At 37.2% G+C, this 22,894-nt stretch overlaps 2 protein-coding genes and 1 long non-coding RNA gene across 3 annotated transcripts; 2 read left to right on the plus strand and 1 right to left on the minus strand.

Moving 5' to 3' along the window:
- The first annotated feature begins 6,771 nt into the window (after positions 1-6,771).
- Positions 6,772-9,686, plus strand: LOC130415598 (uncharacterized). Its single transcript, XR_008905944.1, has 3 exons — positions 6,772-8,022; positions 8,254-8,384; positions 8,566-9,686. It is a non-coding gene; the product is annotated as an uncharacterized LOC130415598 (long non-coding RNA).
- A 155-nt stretch (positions 9,687-9,841) lies between these two features.
- Positions 9,842-11,153, minus strand: ly97.3 (lymphocyte antigen 97, tandem duplicate 3). The gene is made up of 4 exons (XM_056741401.1): positions 11,050-11,153; positions 10,607-10,659; positions 10,232-10,354; positions 9,842-10,090 (listed from the first exon to the last, which is right to left on the minus strand). Exons 2-4 carry the CDS (start codon positions 10,653-10,655, stop codon positions 9,981-9,983), a joined length of 282 nt encoding a protein of 93 aa, XP_056597379.1. The 5' UTR covers positions 10,656-10,659; positions 11,050-11,153; the 3' UTR covers positions 9,842-9,980.
- A 1,779-nt stretch (positions 11,154-12,932) lies between these two features.
- Positions 12,933-17,861, plus strand: crygn1 (crystallin, gamma N1). The gene is made up of 4 exons (XM_056743007.1): positions 12,933-12,953; positions 14,508-14,756; positions 16,950-17,095; positions 17,738-17,861. Exons 1-4 carry the CDS (start codon positions 12,933-12,935, stop codon positions 17,859-17,861), a joined length of 540 nt encoding a protein of 179 aa, XP_056598985.1.
- Positions 17,862-22,894: the final 5,033 nt, after the last annotated feature.

Below are 22,894 nucleotides of genomic sequence, written 5' to 3' on the forward strand. Positions count from 1 at the left end.
AAGTAGCCTATAGCCTACCTACTTAAAGGAGTAGTTCAGCCAAAAACTCAAATTTGTCGTTTATTTACTCAGGCCATCCGAGATGTAGGTGACATTTTTTCTTGAGTATAACAATATACTGTACAGCCTCAACACTCCCTTTCTGCAGCTGGTGATAAACGTACCAGACGCTGGTATGCCATCCGCCACCAAATACTACACGAAGAAGATTGCATACATTATGGCTAAAATTATTAATAATGACGTTCAGTTTTATGAAAATATCAAACGATTCGCTTCACAAAATGTCAACATGTCACCATGAGCCACTTTATGGAATTATGTGCTTTAGGGACTCTTAGACATGTGGACCCCATAGACTCCCGTTATATGAAGCAGAGAGGGCTGCGGATTTACCAAACAATCTTCTTTACGGTTCTACTCAAAAAAATGTCTGTAAATAAACGTCAAATTGGAGTTTTTGGATGAACTATCCCTTTTACGAGGGACAAAAGGGTACTTACTGGGTATCGGCCGTCGTACGCCATATTGACGTGATCATGTGACGTAATTCTTCTTCTGTTCCTTTTCAATGGCGGGTGGCAACTCACGTTAGAGGTGCATATACTGTACTGGAGTGTGTGTACTTACATTTGCCATGTGATGTAATGACAAGCACAACAACTTATGTTATGAGAAACAGGTTTCATTAACACCATAAGATGGATTTTTTACAAGTAAACAACACATGAAACCAGCCTTTCAATTTTCTTCAAGTACTATATGCTTTTGATAAAAGTAAACAATTAAAAGGAATACAACAGCTTTGCGATTTTACGATGCGTTTTTCTCAGTTAAATTTCGGCAATAACAGGCCCATCCACTTGTGAAGAATGATTATCCCAATGGAATGTTCTTTTTGTCACAGAAACATGCTTGATTGTAAATTGCTGCAAATTATTATTTTGTCTTTGTTCTGCATTATGGTTGATGTCTCTCACGTACAGGCACGATTCTCCTATCTGTGTCTCCACGCAGTTGCGGCACACCTGTGTGTAGCACGTTTGGCATATCAGGCAGAGAGCCGCCGAAGTGAAGACCTTCATCCTTTCTATTCGAATTAACACCTAGTTATCCAAAAGACAAACTACAAATATTGTTTTGCTTACATCCAGCACTTATGAGCTAATGAATAAGCTAAAGTTTCACTAAGACAGTATATCATTGGCATACATGTTAACTTGATGCAGAAACGACAGCTGAATATAGGTCAAATTAAAAATGTCATCACAATCGCCTTATTCATATGTAGGTATTAAGTAATTAAAATGTGGTAACTTGAATACATTTGTCAGGCAATTCAGATTATACATAAAATAACTAAAGCATATCACCAGTTTTTAGTCAAAATTACATACATCAAGAGTCTTTTCCCTTGAAATGGTAAGTTTACATATGCAGATATGCAGCTAGTTTTGGATAAATTTGAAGAAATCTAAAGAAGCAAACAGACGATGGTATAGAAGGCTTAAAACAAACAACTTTATAGATATTTTGCAAATTGCCTTTCCATTAGAGCAAAAAAGAAGACATGCAAGCAAAATAGACAAACACCTCAAAATTGAACAGTACCTAAGTGTGCTGCCTTATAGAATTACTTGATAAGTTTGATGTCAGACTCCTCATCTAATAACTATCCATTTTATATGTTGTGTATAGATCTAATCCGCCCTCCCTCAAATGTGAAACAAAGTTCTTGTCACCATCTGTTTGTGTGTGCATGGTACAGTAGGTGTAATTTTAGCAACAATAATATCATTAATAACAGTAATAATTAAGCTGCTATATTTTTGTATCATCATTTTTTCCAGTGTGTTTTAATTATTTTTGTAGGTTTTTGTCCTGTAAAATAACAAATTAGCACCGACTGCCTATTTAAGTTTAGTGTGAAGGTCATTGTTGGTGTCTCAATAACACCAAAATAATTCAAAGAGTTTATTGGCTTGTGCAAAATAAACAAATTATTAGTGAAAATATGGAATTTTCCTTTGTGCAGTCATTTATACTAAATATATAATTTTGCAAAGAAAAACATACACATGGCTTAATTTTGCGAACAAGTATACTCGCATCCAAATCTCGCGAGAGATAGTCCACCACCCGGGTTTTTCTCGCCTACTGTTTTGTGAATACTGACGATTCAGACTTACTCTCTGCGTTTCAATTAGGATATACCACCCTCCGGAGGGCGCTTCGGAATGATAGCAATCATGGCCGCCATACTGAAGGGTCGTAACTGAAGTGCTCATATCTGTCCACTTCAAAGGGCCCTTCAGAATGAAAGATTTCGAAGGGTACGAGTGATGGTCACTTCGGGTTCCCATGATTCTTTGCCTGGCGACGCCGCCTACTTAAGGGCACGGGATGTAGATGCAGAAGGGCACTTCATGAAACAGTTGTTTGGTCCCCTACACCCTTTAACCCTTCAAAGCTCTGACTCTGGAGGGTAAACCGTTCGAAGGGCTTTAGGGCATAGGGATGAGCCCTTCGAAATGGAACGCAGGGACTATTCGTTTGCCTTCTTCTTTTTGCCTTTTATATAGTATGGAAGCATAGGCCATTTCAGATTCAGCCAATGACTACTCTAAGTCTTGCTGCCACCTACTGGCCGATTTAGTTTTATATTATTAGTTTTATATAAAACTAATATTTCAGTTGTCAAAATATTAATTTATGAATCAACTAAATTTTTTGTAAATGTAATTACAGGTTAAATTCATTTGTTACTTCAGATACAGGTCCTGAAAAGGGTCACTATCATTAATAATAATAATCATAATAAAAATAGTTATGACCACAGTGTACTCTAAAAGGTTCTTTGTATATCTATATCGATGTTTAAAATATTTTTTTATAAAGCTAGAAGTCTAACACAAGTCCCACTTATTTTAGTTCATAGCATTCTGAATCAATTAGGAACATTTCTTCAGGGGAATTCTTCATATAAATTAAGGTGTTCTGGAAAATGTTTACCTAAACTGACACCATGATTTTTAACACATATCTTGGAATTACTGCACAGTCTGTTATTTTATCAACAAATAACAGATGTAGGCAGACAAAAATATGTTGACAGACCAACATCTCTAGATCTGAGGTGACATCCCTGGAAACACAAAGGTGTGCATGTAGAATGAGTTTAATTTAATAGTTTTGCTAAAAAAAAAAAACTTTCTCTCAACAGGTAATGAATTAGCTTTTGTTGAAACTTTGTATTGGCACCTAATGTAGGCTCCTGTATGACTCTTTGTAAGTCGCTTTGGATAAAAGCGTCTGCTGAAGGACTAAATTTAAATTTAAATTTAATTAATATGAGCTATGCAGTTAATTTCAACTAAATATTATGTCCCATAATAAATGCAAGTAGAACATAAATCAAGGCAATATGCTTTAATCCCAGGATACTTTATACAGATTAAATCCTAATTTATCCAATTTTACCACTACACTTTCGGTTTAGTGGTTTACTCTGGTTGAAGGTCAAATACTTGTAAAAATGTAGTTTTGGAACAAATTGTAAAGTCAAAAAGAAGCCACAAGGTGTCGGTATAAATTCACAAATCAAGGTGGATTATTTTGTAAATCATATTATTCAGTAGAGATGATGTTACTCAGCAGCACTTGCTAATACAAAAAGTTTATATGTGATACACAAACATTTAAATTAAAAGAACAGACAAAACGCAAAGTGTCAGTGGGTCTGTTCATGTAAACAGTATTTGATTTCAGCACATGAGCTACTGAAAACATCATCAGTTACTTACAGTTATCATCCACATTTATTTTATTTGATTCACTATAAAAATAAAATTAACTTGACTCCCCACAGATAACACATGGCAAATCTCTGAAGGATAAAGTAGATAAACAGGAAATTAGAAATAATGTGAGGTACTGGACAGACATCTTGAATCTCTTCACAAACAGATGTACATATATATATATATATATAGCCTATATATAAACACACAGTAGCTGTTTGGTTAGGTCACAATGTTGTGTCTAAGTCCAGTTATTGTATACAAAGCCCCAGGGAAATCTGCATTTATGCATGTAACATGCCTCAGGAATGACATAATGTGAAGGAATGCAAAGAAAGTAATGAAAAATACAATCATTTTTACACAGATCCTAAAATACATGTAAAAACATTGGTGGTGTTGATTAAATGGGAGTGGTTAACTTGTTTTCTGTGCAGTACTTACTTTCTGAAAACATTGGCTCTTTTTGATGAATGAAGTGTCAATCATTTTTATGGTAGGTTTATCTTAACTGATAGAAACCGAATATCGAGCAAAAAATCAGGGGGAAAATTGCATAAAGGTTATAAATTGATTTGTATTTCAGTCAGTGAAATAAGTATTTGATCTCCTATCAACCAGCAAGAATCCAGGCTCCAAAGATTGGTTATGTGCCTATATGGACCACAGATTAGTCCCGTCACTTTAAGAAAGTACTACTAAGTAGGTTTGTTATGTATAGAAAAGCTTTCCTGTTTTGGTAAGAGCAAGGCGCTAACAGCGCCAAGGTCGTGGGTGTTCGATCCCAGGGGATTGCACATAGCTAGAAACTAATGTATAGGAAAGTGCAATGTAAGTCGCTTTAAAGCGTCTGCCAAATGCATAAATGTAAATGTAATGGATGCCTGCCAAAAATACCTGTATCTTCCAACTCTCTCCACCACCATGGTCAAGACCAAAAAGGTTTCAAATGATGTCAGGGACGAGATTATAGACCTGCACAAACCTTGAATAGGCTACAGACAGAAGCTTGGTGAGAAGGAGGCAACTGTTGGTGCAATTATTTTGAAATAGAAGAAATACTATATAACTGGTCTGGAGCTCCCTGAAGATTTCCCCAATGGACTAAAGATGATCATGAGAAAGGTTAAAGGTCAGCCCAGAACTACACGGAAGAAGCTTGTTAATGATTTCAAGACAGTTGGGAACACAGTTAGCAAGCAAACCATTGGTAACACTCTATGCCACCATAGATTGAAATCCTGAAGCACCTGCAAGGTCCTTCTGCCCAAGATGGTCCACCTGGCTCATCTGAAGATTGACAATTATGTGAGACCAAAATTGACTCCTGTGTTTGAAGGGAGAGAAATGTTGACTATGACCCCAAGAAAACCATCCCTTTAGGGCTTTTTCTCTGCTACGGGTAAAGGATGACTTCACTGCATTAAGGGGTTTAGGGATGGACCGGTGTACCATCAAATCTTGGACGAGAAACTCCTCCCCTTAACTAGATCACTGAAGATGGGTCGTGGATGTGATTTTACCAAGACAAAGACCCTAAACATATTGCCAAGACAACCAAAGAGACAGTAGACTTTTAAAATCTGAACAGAACACACTTGCAGGCTTATTGAAAGTTTCACATAGAAACACACTTACTGATCAAATCTGCAGACTGCATACTTTCTGCAACAAGTCCAGACTGAAAATCTGGGCTAAAATCTTGTGTATATTAGCCTGAGTGGTTTTACGTCCATACATTGGAACTCATTTGGGAGCAATGTTTACAAACTTCTTCAAAATATCTTCTTGCAATTTTATACATATGTCACCAGTGCTGGGTGTAACTAGTTAAAGGTAATTAGTTAATGTTATTTAATTACTTTCCTTTGAAAAGTTAAGTAAGGGATTACTCTTATTTTTTCTGTAATTTAATTGCATTTACTTCGGTTGTAATTAAACCAAATACTGTGTAATATATTTAATAGTGGAAATGACATCAAAATTATACATCTAACTTTAAAATGCATGCTTTGATATATCCTAGTTCTTACGTTTGTAAAATTTGGTCAGTTAATATGAGTATCACAGAGCAGCAATGCAAATTTACCCACGTCACAGGTCTGAACAGTCAGACCAGGTCCAAAGTTGCAGACAGAATTTCATGGTTTCTTTGCTTATTTTGGATTCAAAGTACGAGTAGATGCCCCGTGACCCGAGGTAGTTCGGATAAGCGGTAGAAAATGGAATGGAAAGTACGAGTAGATGTGCACAAGGTTTTTTATGATGTCTGTTGTCATTTTTCTTGCATGGTGCTTTTGTTAAGTCTGTATTGGGCACATTTTTGTATGGTTAATGGGTCTTAGAAATATTGGATGTGTTGTGTTTGCTTTATTTTAAATATTGAAGCGTTTAAGACTGGTTTTTCTGTGAATGTTGGATTTCCCTTTGGGATGATAGCCTGTCCGTTTATGTATTGTGTTTGCACATAGACAACAAAATAAAAAACCTAACCCTACATGAGAATTTCTATGTTTGTTTGTTTTCTTATTTTATGTTATTGCAACAAAATAAGTTTATCATGGACCTTTTCACAAACCTGTGATGACACGTTCAGGAGTCATCAGCATCGTAAATCCTCCAAAGATTTGGTAACACTTTACAATAAGGTGCTATTGGTTTATATAACGTTATGCATTAGTGAACGTTTAGAGTTTAATGTTAACAGACACAACGTTAAATTTAAATATTGTATTAGTAAATGCTGAAATTAACATGAACTAACATTAATAAATGCTGTATAAGTATTCTTCCTTAATTCATTTTAGATAATGCAATAACTTATCGGAACAAATAGCACCTTATTGTAAAGTGTTGCCAAAGTTTTTTATATTTGTATAAAAAAATGATGTACTTTATAACTCTATACTTTGATAACGCAATATTTATTTTGCATATAAAAAACTAAATGGTCAAATACACTGTAACGAATTGCTGTAAAAACTACAGCGTTATTTTACAGAAGCTGACTGTATTTTAAATAATACAGAATATTGCTGTAAAGTGCAATGCATTCTGGGGTCACGTGACGGATTAACTCAATGTACAGAATATTGCTGTAAATTTCAAATCTACAATGGCGGGATGATCTTCAACAGTCGAGATTGGGGTAGTGCGCAAAATGAATGATTCACACCTGTGGTAAGTAACTTATTACGTATTTTTTTTTCCATATTTGGTAACTATCATACTGGTAACTTTATATAGAGGTATCTAAATTCGCGGTTCATATTGCTAACCCCGGATTCAACCTCCATCCGCGGGGACCGAAGGAGTCTTGCGGGGTTTCAGCAGCGCCGTCGCGGTAAGATTTCAAACATTCTCCGTCGCTATAGCACCTGAGGACAGAAGTTGTTCATGTTATTTAGAGTTTTTGTTCACACCAGGAGTGAAGGCGGTATGTGACGAGCTACAGTTCATTGTATTAGTAAGTTGACGGTTGTTTTTTTAATGTTGAACATCGCGCCCGCCGTAGACTCGGTAAAAGTTACATGCTTCGACAGTTGGGATACCACACTCGCTCGTGATTATTTTGTGTTGTAATTCAAATTTGCAAATGCAGTCATCCGTTAAATCGAGCGCCCAAATTAAAATGAGTCACCATAGCTTGAGGTAAGTCGATGTTCACGGAGGATAGCCCGGTAAAGTGATTAATGTACGTAACCATCTAGATATACAGTTTATGTATCGGAGGCCAGCTGAGAGCTTGAGCAAAAGACGTTAGCGACACCCTCATTGTATAGCAGGCCTGTCTCCCAAATAGGACCGTTGGAGGGTGGGAGTGAGACCCGTTACAAAATACTAGTGTGACAATTTCTTGACCGTGACATCCCTAACGTTAGTTGGATTACATTTCTGTATAAGTACGGTTTTAAGTGTAAGTTACTCTGTTTAATTTGCTTAGAGTTTGTTTGTAGAGTCACTTATACTAAAATGTAGTTTAAATGTAAAATGCTTAAAGATAATTGTATAGTCACTATTAACTATTACTATTGTCACATGTGGTATTGTTTGTTTTAGAACACACTTGCAGGCCACTGGATGCTGACTACTGAAGGTTAGGTTGTGTGTGACGGTGCTCAGCACAGCTTCATGTCTGGCCTTCCCACTCTGTTCATAGCATGTTACATATTCAGGCTTGAGTACCAGGATGGGGCAGCATGTACTTGGAGTCCAATGAAAGGTATTAATTGAACAACTTCCTTACCTGCATTTTATAGATATGTTAATGTTATATACCTGTTAAGACCTTTAAAACAATATTTCTCAACGAGAGATGCAATTTTTTTGGGCAAATTATTTAGAAGTCTCCCCTATTTAACACTAGCAAGCTGATGATTTAATTCATGTGTTTTAATATAATATATTTTGTACATTTAATATATAACATTTAGTTTTTCCTGACTCTTTGTAGATATTAATCCAGAGAGTGGAACAAGCAGCGTCATCTAAAATGCCAGGATACAGAAGAAACAGGTTGCAGTGAACCCACATGTCGCCGCTCTTCTAAACACAATGATGAATATTCAGTGTAATCGATGAAAAGTAAGAAGCACACACACACACACACACACACAGAGACACACACGCACACACACACACACACACACAGATCTCATCATTGAATTACATCATTTTATTATTCTCTGACTGTAGATGTTGTCCTCTGTTTTTCTCTGACTATAAATTGAATATCTAACATTATTCTCTTGTTTCGTTTCCATAGTTCCAGCTACTTGTTGTGCTCTGATGGATCAAGATGTGGACCGTTTTACAGACTCACTTGGGCCTTGTTTTGCAATGTTGTTTCATGATGGTAATGTTGGTTAACGTGTTGTTTAAACATGAGTGTTTAAAGAGCCATGTTGGATACTATGAAGTTCTTACTGAATAAAATTATTTCATGTACAACAACGTACACAATTTGTCTGTAATGTATTTTTGTATCAATTAAAAAAAAATAAACACTGTATATCCAGTATGCAAAACATACTGGATATACAGTGATTTATGTATTTCTTCTAAATAAAGTAAATTAAAATCAAGCAATTTGCTGTAAAAAATACAGCATTATACTGTTGCTATTCAAAATTACAGTTTTTCCTGTATTCTGCAATTACAGTAAATGGCTGTAAATTAAATTACAGTACTGTGGCTGTACAATTTACAGTAACTGGCTGGCAACCCTGCTGCCAGTAGTTTACTGTAAATTTTACAGGATTTTTTTTACAGTGTAGTTAATGCTAATCCGAGGGTTTTTCTTTTACAGCATCAATGGAAGTCACAGTGAATTTATCATCAATCTCTTTTTTGACTGCCATAATCAGACTCAGTTTTTTTATTTTGTTGAAAGTATTGAAAACCCTATTGTTTAGTTTTTCTGTTGCTAAAAATATATTTGTGGTAGTCTCCCATTCAGAGCTATAGAAGTTTACCCGTTGCTGAGAAACCCGAAAATGTGAAGGTGAATGTTCATTAGACGATAAACAAAAATAATATTTAGCTACTGTGTTGTTTTTAAGTGCGGTCAACATCGATATGCATTATGCAAATGCTAGTATGCAGATTTTATTGTACAGTAAGCAGTGTCAATGACCATCATCAGGCAGGCTGCAATCTTGCTTTTTACATTAAAGTCCCCGTGAATGTAGAAGTTGGGATCGCTTTTCTTCCGTATTCTGACACATTTCTGACTGAAAAGGAATTTAAGTGAGAAAATCAGTGAGCGTGGCTTGCGTTGTTCACTGCAAATTGATTGGATGTGTAAAAACAGCTGTTGCCTCGATTTTGAAATGAAACTAGCAGCAGACTGACAGTTGAAGGGGAGGAGTTAATGGATGCTCCGGCCAAGCCGTGTACTTGACGTCATTTTAAAAGGATTCATTTCAGGGCGGAAGTGCCTTTTTACATTTTAACTCAAGATAATGAGGATAGATGAATTTGAAAAAGAAACTGCCCCACATTGATAAGTTACTCTACACACTAAAATATTTCATAAAAAATAAGAATTGTCAATTTTTTATTTCACTGGGACTTTAAGCTTGAAAAATGAATGCCCAACCAAGATCCACAAATCGGTATAATTTATGCCATTAATAAGACATTTTATATAATTTATAAATCTGCCTGATCAATTGCGTTTTAGTCAAACGTGTTACAGAAGTCTTTCTGGCAGCACTTAATGTTGATGTAGGCGTTCAGCTTAACCATCTCACAGTCTGCAAAGGGCATGCACTTCTGGAAATGTCCATCTGTTTCAAACAAAATTACACACACTTTCTATTAATGGGATCAAGAAGATGTAGATATGAGACTTTATGGACAACACTAAATGAAATCAAGGCAAGACATAATATAACATACATATTTTATTTTGTTCGAAAAGCACTCACATGGTTTTCTGAGGAACCTAGCAGCCGAACATGCGTCTTTCCCCGGTGGGCAGGTGACCTGGGTGACCTCACAAGGTCCGCCTGCTTTAGCCGGGACACAATGATAGCAGTCCAGGGCCCTGCCTTAAAACACACATTTATGAGCATTTATGTTGACTTTATGCTTAAACAAACATCTCTCCAATGGCTGATGGCATACGCAATGTGTCTTTGCTCACTGGGTTACACCTATTTTGTATTACTCAGTAAGTTATCTTGTTTTAATTTCCTTTGTTCTCGTTCACATGTATGTGCAGTATATTTCAACACATGTCTGTTTGCCAGAGTTGCGTCATGACGTCCGTTTTATGACAGGAAATCAATAAGTAAACTTACTGCCTGACACAAGCACCCCGATAACAACAGCAAACACAAGGACCTTCATCTTTCTGCGAAAGAGATTTAACACAACAAAAAATTCACTTTTAATGAAAGCATTAAAAAAACTCTTTCTCTGATATACGGCGAAAACAAGTAAGTCTCTGAGTACAGTGGTCTAATATTTAAACAAGATGTCATTTGTCTTCTTGTTTGAAAACAAGAACATTTAGTGGAACATTTTTTACTGGAAACATGACCAAAAAAAATGCATCATAAACCAAATCCAGAAATAAAACCTTCTCAGAATAAATATATTCAAAGCAGCTCAACAATCTAAAAGTCAAGATTTCTGTATATCTGTGTAGTATAGCAACAGATTAATACATGAACATTATTACATACACAGAATACATGTTAAGTCTTGTAAATGAAATAGTAAATTCATTGTTGTATCTTACCTCTTTACTGCTGAGCTGTGATGAGACTGAGTGAATCTGCGAGTACCTTTATGTATTTAAAACCCCACCTTTACTCCACAAGCTTCTTATCACCTCCTCTCTCTCTCTCTCTCTCTCTCTCTCTCTCTCTCTCTCTCTCTTTCTCTCTCTCTTGTTTTGTATACAGACCAAGCCGATCATACATGCAGCACCACTTAGCTAATGGTCATAGCACAAGCACATTGTACAGTATTTCCCAACTTTCCATTTGAAACTTTGTGTGCATGTGTGGGTTGGCAAGAATTCTTTTGCAGTCTTTTATAAAGTTGTCCATAAAGTCCATAAAGTACTGTTTTTGTACACCTCTGATGGGGCTCAGTAATCAGTACACTGTCTCTCCAGAACCAACAACTCCTACCTGGGCCTGATCTAGTCTGTAAGATCTAGCATGCAATTACATAAAGTGTGGTGTTATATGGCCAGGCAGTTTTGTGTAATGATGCTCAACTGCTAATGGCTCTTTCTTTAAATAACCCTCTAACCCGTCTCTTTCTCTCTGTCAACAGCCAAGGTTTAAAAAATGTGAATGGTCTACATGGAGTACTTTGTGCAACAGCACAACTCAACAACATGATAAAAATGTAATAGTCAGACAGGCAGGGAGGAAGGACAGGATGCACAGGCAGACAGACAGGATATATAGATAGACTGACTGGCTGATACGATGTATTTAGAAATGCTGACAGACAGATACACAGATCTACAGTATCTATCTATTTAATTCAATTTTATTTATATATCGCTTTTCACAATGTGGATTGTTCCAAAGCAGCTTTACATGAGAAAAACGTAAAACACAGCACAGTGTTTATAGAACAAGCAAGATCATTCTAGTAAATAATATCTAATAAATGCAGTCTCCCATTGAGCAACTCAGCCAACAATGCCCCGTGGCAAGGAACCCAAACTCCAAAGATAAATAATTAAAGGAAAAAAATACTTGGGGGACCAGTCTCAGCCAGGTGGGCCTGGCTTAGGTAGGTTTATGAAGAATATGGAGGGTTTATAAGTTGCGATTTGGGAAGTTTCATATGTTGAAACTGTTTGGGTCTAATTTGGTCTTATTTTTATTTTTTTATCGATATCAGGCAACAGAGGAATGTTATGAGCAGGGAAAAAATAATGGCATAATTAAAAAAAACTGAGTTCTGCTATAACTTCAAACTACTGTCATGTGATTTAAGTTTTGCATTTAATACTAATCATTGTACATTTAGCATTAATGTGACTTACTATGCTCCGGAGTGGTGATGGAATTGTCTGAGCTGGGATGGTCAGTCAGTCCGCAGTCTCTCGCAGGAGGATGTTCAACTGGAGCTGGTGTAATCTCTAGATAGGGATGGGAATATGACTTTCATTTATGTATCTATTTATCTATCATCCATCCATCCATCCATCCATCTAACCATCCATATATCGACGGACGGACAGATAAATAGGTGGACAGATATTGTTTATATTCTTGCAGCTATCAATCAGTCTGCCGGTCCACCTTTTCTCATGTGTCTGGTTTCTAATCTGTTTTGTTTTGACTTTCTTTTGACTGTCTGCCAGCAGCTGTGCTCACACCCAAACAGTGAGTTTGATTCTGGACTGTAAATCTAAGCTGGAACACAAAGAATTCTCACCCCCCTGAACTCCAATATCAGCAGAGCCACTGTTTGAGAATGTGTCAATGATGCAAAAAGGCCTAAGCTCTCCATTGTGAGTTTTTTTGTGGGCAAAACCTTGCGATAACACTTTATAGCATATAGCTCATAAATATCAGACGGTCCGGGTTTTTCTCTCTGGTTGCTGTCATTCTCATATCAGTGGATAGTTATTTAGATCCAGACAGGGGAGAAATGTCACAGTATTCAGGGAAGGTGAGTATTGTAAATGTGTAATTTGGCTGTGTTTTCCTCACCTTACAAGAAAAAAAGCACAAAATAAGCACTATGTTACAGTAATGTTTTAAGTAATTGCATATGGCTGATTATTTATGTATTATACATCTAAATATTCTATTTGAGAACAAAACGCCTGAAGAGACCTAAATCAGAAAGATACATTGAATCAACATTAATGCAGTTTTCTTCTTGGTCACTTATTTGCTTTTATGTTAATGATTATTCCATCCATCCATTTTCTACCGCTTATCCGAACTACCTCGGGTCACGGGGAGCCTGCTCCTATCTCAGGAGTCATCGGGCATCAAGGCAGGATACACCCCGGATGGAGTGCCAACCCATCGCAGGGCACACACACTCACTCATTCACTCACTCACGCACTCACACCCTACGGACAATTTTTCCAGAGATGCCAATCAACCTACCATGCATGTCTTTGGACCAGGGGAGGAAACCGGAGTACCCGGAGGAAACCCCCGAGGCACGGGGAGAGTTAATGATTATATTAACATTAAATAAACGTTTACTCTAAAACTAGATTTATAACTAAGTAGTAAACCAGAATAAGATGTGGAGCAGAACTTGATGTGATTTATAGGGAATTAATAAAAGTAATATGTAAAATGCTATGATTAACTGTGCACAATGAAAGATGTGTATTAATAAATAAGAAAATGATTTGAATTTGATTTTATGTTGACTTTACATATCTTAACTCACATATTTCAGACTGTCTGAGTATTTTTTTTCAGCTTTTCCATTTAAAAAGTTTTATTTGATAACATTTAATGTTTATTTCCACAGATTGTTTAAGTATTTTTGAAATAGTCAAAAAACATAAAATTACAGAAAAAGTTCAAAGAAAAGTTCAGAAAAAGTCAACAAATGTTTTATTTGATTACATTTACTGTTATTTTCACCGATTTTGTATGTATTTTTGAAATAGTCAAAAAACATAAAATTACAGAAAAAGACAACAAATGTTTTATTTCATAATATTTTACTGTTTTTTTCACAGATTTTTTTAATGTATTTTTGCATAAAACCCTGAAATTACAGTAAAAGAAAATAAATTTACAAACAAAAAATGGGGAAAACAATTTAATAGATATTCTTTTATCATTTTATCCCATAAATATTTTACGTTATATTTATTTTACGTTATATATATTTTTTTTACATTTGTTTTTTTACATTATCCAAACTATGTGTTTATTCGTGCACTATTTGTTTAAAGTTTTGGACCCAATGTCACCAAAATGTGATAAAATTTTGATAACCTGGGTCTTCAACAAGTTTTTTTGGAGAATTTTTGTTTTAGATACGATTTTATTTCATGAGAATGTATTAATATAGACCTATCACAAAAAATGTATACACTGATCAATGCAATCTGTACTGATAAAAAAAATGTTAATTTATTGCTCTTCTTATCTTTACTGATACCGATTCATGAATCTCACACCGATCTCTTGACACGAAAGCTTCAGTCCATCACGAGCATAACCTAATTCTCAACCTCCTCTCAGATAGTCTTCTTCGAGGGCAAGTGTTTCATGGGCAGAAGGGTGGTGGTGTTTGGAGACTCTGAGAACTTCCAGGACCGTGGCTTTATGAACAGGGTGAACTCCGTTCGTGTGGAGAGCGGGGCCTGGGTGTGTTTCGACCATCCAGATTTCAAGGGACAGCAGTACATGCTGGAGAAAGGAGAGTATCCCGACTTCCAACGTTGGAACGCCCACAATGATAACATGGGCTCCTGCAAGCCAATCAAAATGGTGAGGATAAAAAGTTGCATGGTTCATACTGCAAAAGATAGGGAGCTACAGTTGAAAGAAAAAGTATGTGAACCCTTCGGGCTTACTTGGATTTCTTCATAAATTGGTCATAAAATGTGTTCTGATCTTCATCTAAGTCACAACAATAGAGAAACACAGTCTGCTTAAACTAATACCGCACAAACATTATACGTTTTCATGTTTTTATTGAACACAACATGTGAACATTCATAGTGCAGGGTGGAAAAGTATGTGAAACCCTAGGCTAATGACTTCTCCAAGAGCTAATTGGAGCCAGGAGTCAGCCAACCTGGGGTCCAATCAATGTGATGAGATTGGATGTGTTGATTAAAGCTGGCCTGTCCAACAAAAAACACACACCAGTTTTGAGTTTGCTGTTCTGAAGAAGCGTTGTCTGATGTGAACCATGCCTCGCACAAAAGAGCTCTCAGAAGACCTACGATCAAGAATTGTTGACTTACATAAAGCTGGAAAGGGCTACAAAAGTATATCTAAAAGCCTTGATGTCCATGTGTCCACGGTAAGACAGATTGTCTACAAATGGAGAAAGTTCAGCACTGTTGCTACACTCCCTAGGCGTGGTCGTCCTGTAAAGATGACTGCAAGAGCACAGCGCAGAATGCTCAATGAGGTGAAGAAGAATCCTAGAGTGTCAGCTAAACACTTACAGAAATCTCTGGCACATGCTAACATTTTTGTTGACAAATCTACAATAAGGAAAACATTAAACAAGAATGGACTTAATGGGAGGACACCACGGAGGAAGCCATTGCAGTCCAAAAAAAACATTGTAGCACGTTTGAAGTTTGCAAAAGAGCACCTGGATGTTCCACAGCACTACTGGCAAAACATTCTGTGGACAGATGAAAGTAAAATTGAGTTGTTTGGAACGAACACACAACGCTATGTGTGGAGAACAAAAGGCACAGCACACCAACATCAAAACCTCATCCCAACTGTGAAATATGGTGGAGGGGGCATCATGGTTTGGGGCTGCTTTGCTGCCTCAGGCCCTGGACAGATTACTGTCATCGATGGAAAAATGAATTCCAAAGTTTATCAAGACATTTTGCAGGAAAACTTAAGACCATCTGTCCGCCAACTGAAGCTTAACAGAGGATGGACGATGCAACAGGACAACGACCCAAAGCATAGAAGTAAATCAACAACAGAATGGCTTCAACAGAAGAAAATACGCCTTCTGGAGGCGCCCAGTCAGAGTCCTGACCTCAACCCGATTGAGATGCTGTGGCATGACCTCAAGAGAGCGACTCACACCAGACATCCCAAGAATATTGCTGAACTGAAACACTTTTGTAAAGAGGAATGGTCCAAAATTTCTCCTGACCGTTGTGCAGTTCTGATCTGCAACTATAGGAAACGTTTGGTTGAGGTTATTGCTGCCAAAGGAGGGTCAACCAGTTATTAAACCCAAAGGTTCACATACTTTTTCCACCCTCCACTATGAATGTTTATATGTTGTGTTCAATAAAAACATGAAAACGTATAATGTTTGTGCGGTATTAGTTTAAGCAGACGGTGTTTCTCTATTGTTGTGACTTAGATGAAGATCCTAACACATTTTATGACCAATTTATAAAGAAATCCAAGTAAGCCCAAAGGGTTCACATACTTTTTCTTTCAACTGTATTTATAAAAAGAAAGCAATCTGTTGTTTGCAAAAGTTACATATTTTCATACATACTGCAGGGAAAGTATATAATTGTAACAAAGTTCAGGCTTGAGGAAGAAAGGAGGCGGAGTCGGCGTCGCTGGGAAAGCGTAAGAATCGTTTTTATTTACTACAATACTTCCGGGTTGTAGACCCGCTCACTCAATAACACAATCTCTTTGGTTGTGACGAATCTTTCCTTTGTCTCGGACACTCCTAGACACCTTGTCTCTCTCGGTCCGTCGATGTGCGCTTTCCCAGCCTGGTTTCTCTCTCTCCTCTCTTCTCCTTTGTCGTGCCTTAAATGCGTCTCCTCGCCAATTACTAGAACAAGAAGCAGGTGATTTCACTCTAGCGTTGATCTGCTTACTCACCGTCATACTCCCGACACGCCCCTCTGCCGCAGACCGCGCTAGACCACGCCCCCCTTTCCACAATAATGTATGTTTATGTTATTCCATAGAAATGATTTTCTCATGTTGTCATTCTGTCTCTCTCAGCATGGACAGCACTACAGGATGGAGCTCTTTGAAAGTCAAAACTTTACCGGTCAGTGTGTTGAACTGTGTGAAGACTGTCCTTTCCTCCAGAGCACTGGATTCGGCAAGAACAGTCTCAACTCCATAAAAGTCTATGGAGATGGAGCGTACGTTTTACACAGCCAAATATGACAACAAATATCAAAAAGGCTTTAGGGTGCAGTCATTCAAGCCCCTTTGGTTCACATCTGATGGGTTCATCTGACATCAGAGTAGATCACAGAAGTGAACTGATATTGATGATGTATCGTGTGTGTCTACATGTTTAGTTATATTTGTGACGGCCAAACATCATTAATGAAATATCTAAACAACCAACTTATGAGGAAATGATACTTTCAGCTAAAAAACAAATTGACATTTTACTTAAAATCAAATGATTTTCTTCCATGTTTCTCTGAAGGTCAGCGGATAGAAAATAGAAAATCTATGGAAGTCTATGAAATGGGCTCACTGGTATAGTAAAACAGACATTTGTGGAAGGAAGCTTGATGTGCTGCAATGGCATCGATCACCCTGCCTGTTTTGTTGAAGTAGATTTGATTATGACAGACAGCTGTTATGTGCTAATGTTTTTAACCTTTCATAATTTTACAGAATTTTACAAAAAATGTAGGCAACCTGGCACGTTTTCCCTTGTGTTGCCTGCCGTAGATGCAGGCATTTGGCATTCACGGTTGCATGCCAATGTTAGTATTTTAACAGGCAAATTCATTTTGGTTTTAATAAACATCCCTTTCTCTGTTTAGATGGGTCATGTACGAGGAGCCAAACTACCGCGGACGCATGTACATTGTGGAGAGAGGAAACTACGGCTCCTTTATGGACTGGCTAGCTGAAAATCCCAACATTCAGTCTATTCGCCCTGTATGATTAACTCTTTCTAAACGCCAAATACACGCACATTCAGCGGGTTTTAAAACAAATGAACACAATAGCTCTATACAACATAATGACTTTATGTTTAACAGCTGAATCAACTAATAAACACTCATTTGTATAAATTGATTGCATGATTGACTGATGTTTATTCCAGTGAAGATTTGCGGAAGTTAAGAATTTTTTTATATTTAAAAGAAAATGCAGTTGGGTCAGAAATATTTACTCTGAATTCATTCTTAATATTTCAGTCTCGTCTGTATTGTTTTGTATTTGTTTTGGGAATATGGGCTGAAATAAAGTTAAACTGTCTAAAAGTGTTGCGCTTATAAATAATAAAATTTATAAGTTTTAAAAATTCAGATACACAAAATGCAAACAAATACAATACAAACCACATAAGGGCAGTTTACACTTTTTTTAACACCCCATCTAAGCACTCTTGCGCCCCCTAATCTCTGCTTTTAAAAATCATTTCTCATGCACTATAGGTGAACATTTATTTTACCTTTAAAGGGTCACCAACTATGAATTTGGCACTTTTATGATGAATGAATTAGAACATTTCAAAGGTTTTTGAAACCTTTGATTCTTGTTTGGTCTCTTGCAAGCCACTAGTTAAGTCTCAAGGTAATGCACACTCATTGGTTCTCAGTTAGAAAACAGATTGAGTCTTTGTATTGGAAAGTGTGAGAGAGGGGAATATCCTGGGTTTGTTCGTGACAGCTGAATATCCGGCGGTCTGGGGGTGGGGGGAAAGAATGTGACCCTCTGAAGTTTTTGTTAGCAGGGTGGAACAGAATGGACAAAGCCTCGACCTCTGAGGTCAACCAGCACTGGGGGTTTCTCTCACTCTTTGTGCATTTAATACAGTCCATTGGCTGTGTGCAAGAAAGCAAAGACACCATCAAGATTAGCAAAGATTTAAAATATCCAAAACTACATCAAGGTCAAGCAACAGTTTCAGTTTAATATCCGATACATTTTTATATAAATTCTACCTCAGTAGAGGACTATAAAAAGAACAATTATATACATTGTGTGGTGTTCAGGTTTATGAGGTATTATTTGTTATTTATTGTTTTAATTACGTTTTGGATTGATATTGAATTCAAGTGATGAAGAGTGTGCTGGAATGTTTCCATTCGAAGTCCAAAATGTTAAGTTTTCTTTTTCTATTCTATATTCTATTCTAAATTCTATATTTATAAGTGTTTAGGATGCTTTCAATCCCAAATGTCTTATTGAGTTTTACACTTCTAATGTTGAATTCACTAAGATTCAGTAAGATAAGTTAAATTCAGTAAGATTGTTATTCACATCGGCACAAATGATCACTAAAGATAATATTAAAGAGGTCAGACACTGTAATATTCTCTGGCCCCCTCACTGTTTACCATGATGATGAGATTTATAGCAGATTATCATCACTAAATGGCTGGTTGTCTGAGTGGTGCCTGCAGAATAATATAGATTTTATAAATAACTGGAAGAGTTTTGAGGGCAGACCTGACCTGTTGAAACGAGATGGTCTCCATCCCTCCTGGGATGGGGTATCCCTCCTCTCTAGAAATTTGGCACACAGTCTTAATAATGCTAAAGGCTGACTACCTGGGGCCCAGGTCAGGAAGGAGACAGAATGGCTTAACCAACTGTCTGCTTGTCGTCTCACATTACAGAATACACAAAATATACAACATGTAATAATCCCTTCTCACAAACAACATAAAATTGAGACTGTGTCCCCCGGATTAGCAAACATAAAATAATGCGTAAACCTCTTGAAAGTAATTTAATAAACGTTAAACAAATCAAACATGAACAAAATACAGATAATCAACTGTTACGACTCGGATTGCTTAATATTAGATCTCACTCAAATAAAGCACTTTTTGTTAACGATCATAAAATAGACATGCTCTATTTGACAGAAACAGGCTAAAGCCAGATGATTATATTACTCTAATGGAATCCGTTCCCCAAGATTATTACTATAAACACGAGCCTCGTCTAAAAGGTAGAGGGGGAGGTGTCGCTGCACTTCACAATAATTCTTTTATCACTTCTCAGAAGTCTAATTTCTTAATACAATTCTTTTGAAGTCATGGTACTTTTTGTATCAACACCTAATACTAAGGACAAAACATTTTAAAAATGTATTCTAGCTATTGTATATAGGCCTCCAGGGCACCACACAGATTTTATTAAAGAATTTGGTGGGTTCTTATCAGAACTAGTACTGGCCGCAGATAGAGTCCTTGTAGTTGGTGACTTTAACATCCATGTAGATAATGATACAGATGGCTTGGGAATGGCTTTCAAAGACACTCTTAACTCCATGGGCGTTAGTCAACATGTGTCAGGACCCACTTACCTTCATAAACATCATAGTTTATATTTGATACTATCTTACGGTATAAATGTGGACGATGTTAAAATCATTCAGAAGAGTGAAGACATTTCGGATCATTATATGATATTAAGTTTGCTTCACTGGCCTACGGCTGCAAATCAAACTCCTTGTTACAAATATGGTACCATATAACTACCAAAGATGCGTTTCTCGACAATCTGCCTGAATTGTCTCAAATATCTAGCATGAGTAAAAACGATGACGATCTTGACATTACTATTGAAAATTAAAAAATTTCTTTCACGGAAACACTAGACACAGTTGCTCCTCTGCGTTTAAAAGATTAAAAATGGCATCCCAACACCGTGGTATAATGAACACACTCAGGCTATAAAGAAAGCGTCCCGTAAAATGGAGCAGAACTTTAAGAAAACTAAGTTAGAGGTATTTCGTATAGCATGGAAGGATAGTACTCGAAAATTCAGGAATGCCATAAAAACGTCTAGATCCGCCTACTTTTCATCACTAATAGAAGAAAACCATCACAACCCTAGGTTTTTATTTAACACCGTGGCTAAATTAACAAAAAATAAGTTGTCAGGGACTTCAGATTCTGATTATCAGCATAACGGTGATGAATTTATGAACTACTTCACTAGTAAAATCCAAGATATTAGAGAAAAAATTCTAACAATGCAACAAGACGTGAAACCCGCTGAACAATCTAACTACAGCACCCCTAAGGAGAAATTGCAATTATTTTCTACAGTAGATCACGATGACCTGTCTAAAATCATTAGATCATCCAAATCAACAACATGCGTGCTAGACCCTATACCTACAAAACTACTGAAAGAAATGCTCCTGGAAATTATAGATCCTCTTCTTAGTATTATTGACTCATCTCTGACATTAGGACATGTGCCTAAAGCATTTAAGGTGGCTGTTATAAGGCCCCTTGTCAAAAACCCAAACTCGACCCAATAGAACTAGGGAATTACAGGCATATTGTAACAAGGTTCATGAGTTTGAGGAAGAAAGGAGTCGGGGTCGGCGTGGCTGGGAAAATGGTAAGAATCTTTATTAAATAATACTTCCGGGTTTCACACTTCCGCCTTCCAAAATCAAAGTCCCATACGATCCTTATGGATCTAAGATTCTTTCAGGTAATTTCCTTGGACGCAACGTCTCTCTTGTCTGGCACACACTCGTCTTCCCAGCCGGTCTCTCTCTCCTCTTCCAGATCCGCCGTTGGGTTTTAAAGCGTCTCCTCGCCAATTACTAGAACGAGAAGCAGGTGTTTTCACTAAGCCGTTGATCTGCCTACTCAACGTCTTTCTCCCTACACTCCCTCTCCGCACAGACCGTGCTGAACCAGGCCAACCTCGCCACACCTATATTGAATTTTCCTTTTATATCTAAAGTTCTTGAAAAAGTAGTTTCAACTCAGTTATGCTCCTTCCTCCAAAGGAATGACATTAATGAAGAATTCCAGTCTGGACTTCGAGCATGTCACAGTACAGAGACTGCTTTGATCAGAGTTTCAAATTATCTGCTTTTAGCGTCTGACCGTGGCTGTATTTCGTTATTGGTGCTGCTAGACCTTAGTGCTGCATTTGACACCATTGACCACAGCATACTCCAACACAGACTCGAAAAGTACGTCGGCATTAATGGAATAGCATTGAAATGGTTTAAGTCTTATTTATCTGACCATTTTCAATTTGTAGCAATAAACAATGATGTGTCCCACAATTCGCAAGTCCAGTGCGCTGTACCACAGGGCTCAGTCTAAGGGCCCCTGCTCTTCGCATTATATATGCTACCTCTAGGAGATATAATAAAGCGACATGGAATTAACTATTAACTATTGACGGATGCTCCATAGAATCTTCGTCGTCAGCTAAGAATCTTAGCGTTGTATTCGATAGTAATCTGTCATTTGAGAGCCATGTCGACAACGCATTTTTCCATTTTAAGAATATATCTAAACTACGTCATATGCTGTCACTGTTAGATGCAGAGAAATTAATTCATGCATTCATGACATCAAGACCAGATTACTGTAATGCACTTTTAGGTAGTTTCCCTGCAGGCCTATTACAAAAACTGCAACTGGTTCAAAACGCGGCAGCTCGAGTTCTTACACTTACAAAAAAGTATGAGCATATAACCCCTGTTCTGTCAACCTTGCACTGGTTACCTATAAAGCATCGCATTAACTTTAAGATCTTGCTTATTACCTATAAAGCCCTACATGGTCTAGCGCCGCAGTTTTTGAATGAATTTCTATTGTATTATAATCCTCCATGTGCATTACGCTCTCAGGCGTCCTGTCAGTTGGTAATACCTAGAATTTCAAAATCAAGTGCAGGTGATAGATCCTTTTCTTATCTAGCGCCTAAACTTTGGAATATTCTTCCCTGCACTGTTTGGGAGGCAGACACACTCTGTCAGTTTAAATCTAGACTAAAGACACATTTTTTTAATCTTGCATACACTACACTTCCAGAATATTATTCCTCAGAGGATTTAGGCTGCATTATTTAGATCAACCGGAACCAGGAACACATCCAACAACAAATGATGTACTTGTTGCATCAAAGAGTGCAGAACAGTACTCTACTCTCAGCCAGTCTTGTCTCTTTGTTCCAACGTTACCGCAGGATGCAGT

Source organism: Triplophysa dalaica, chromosome 3 (assembly GCF_015846415.1).
Source record: "Triplophysa dalaica isolate WHDGS20190420 chromosome 3, ASM1584641v1, whole genome shotgun sequence".
Taxonomy (NCBI): Eukaryota; Metazoa; Chordata; class Actinopteri; order Cypriniformes; family Nemacheilidae; genus Triplophysa; species Triplophysa dalaica.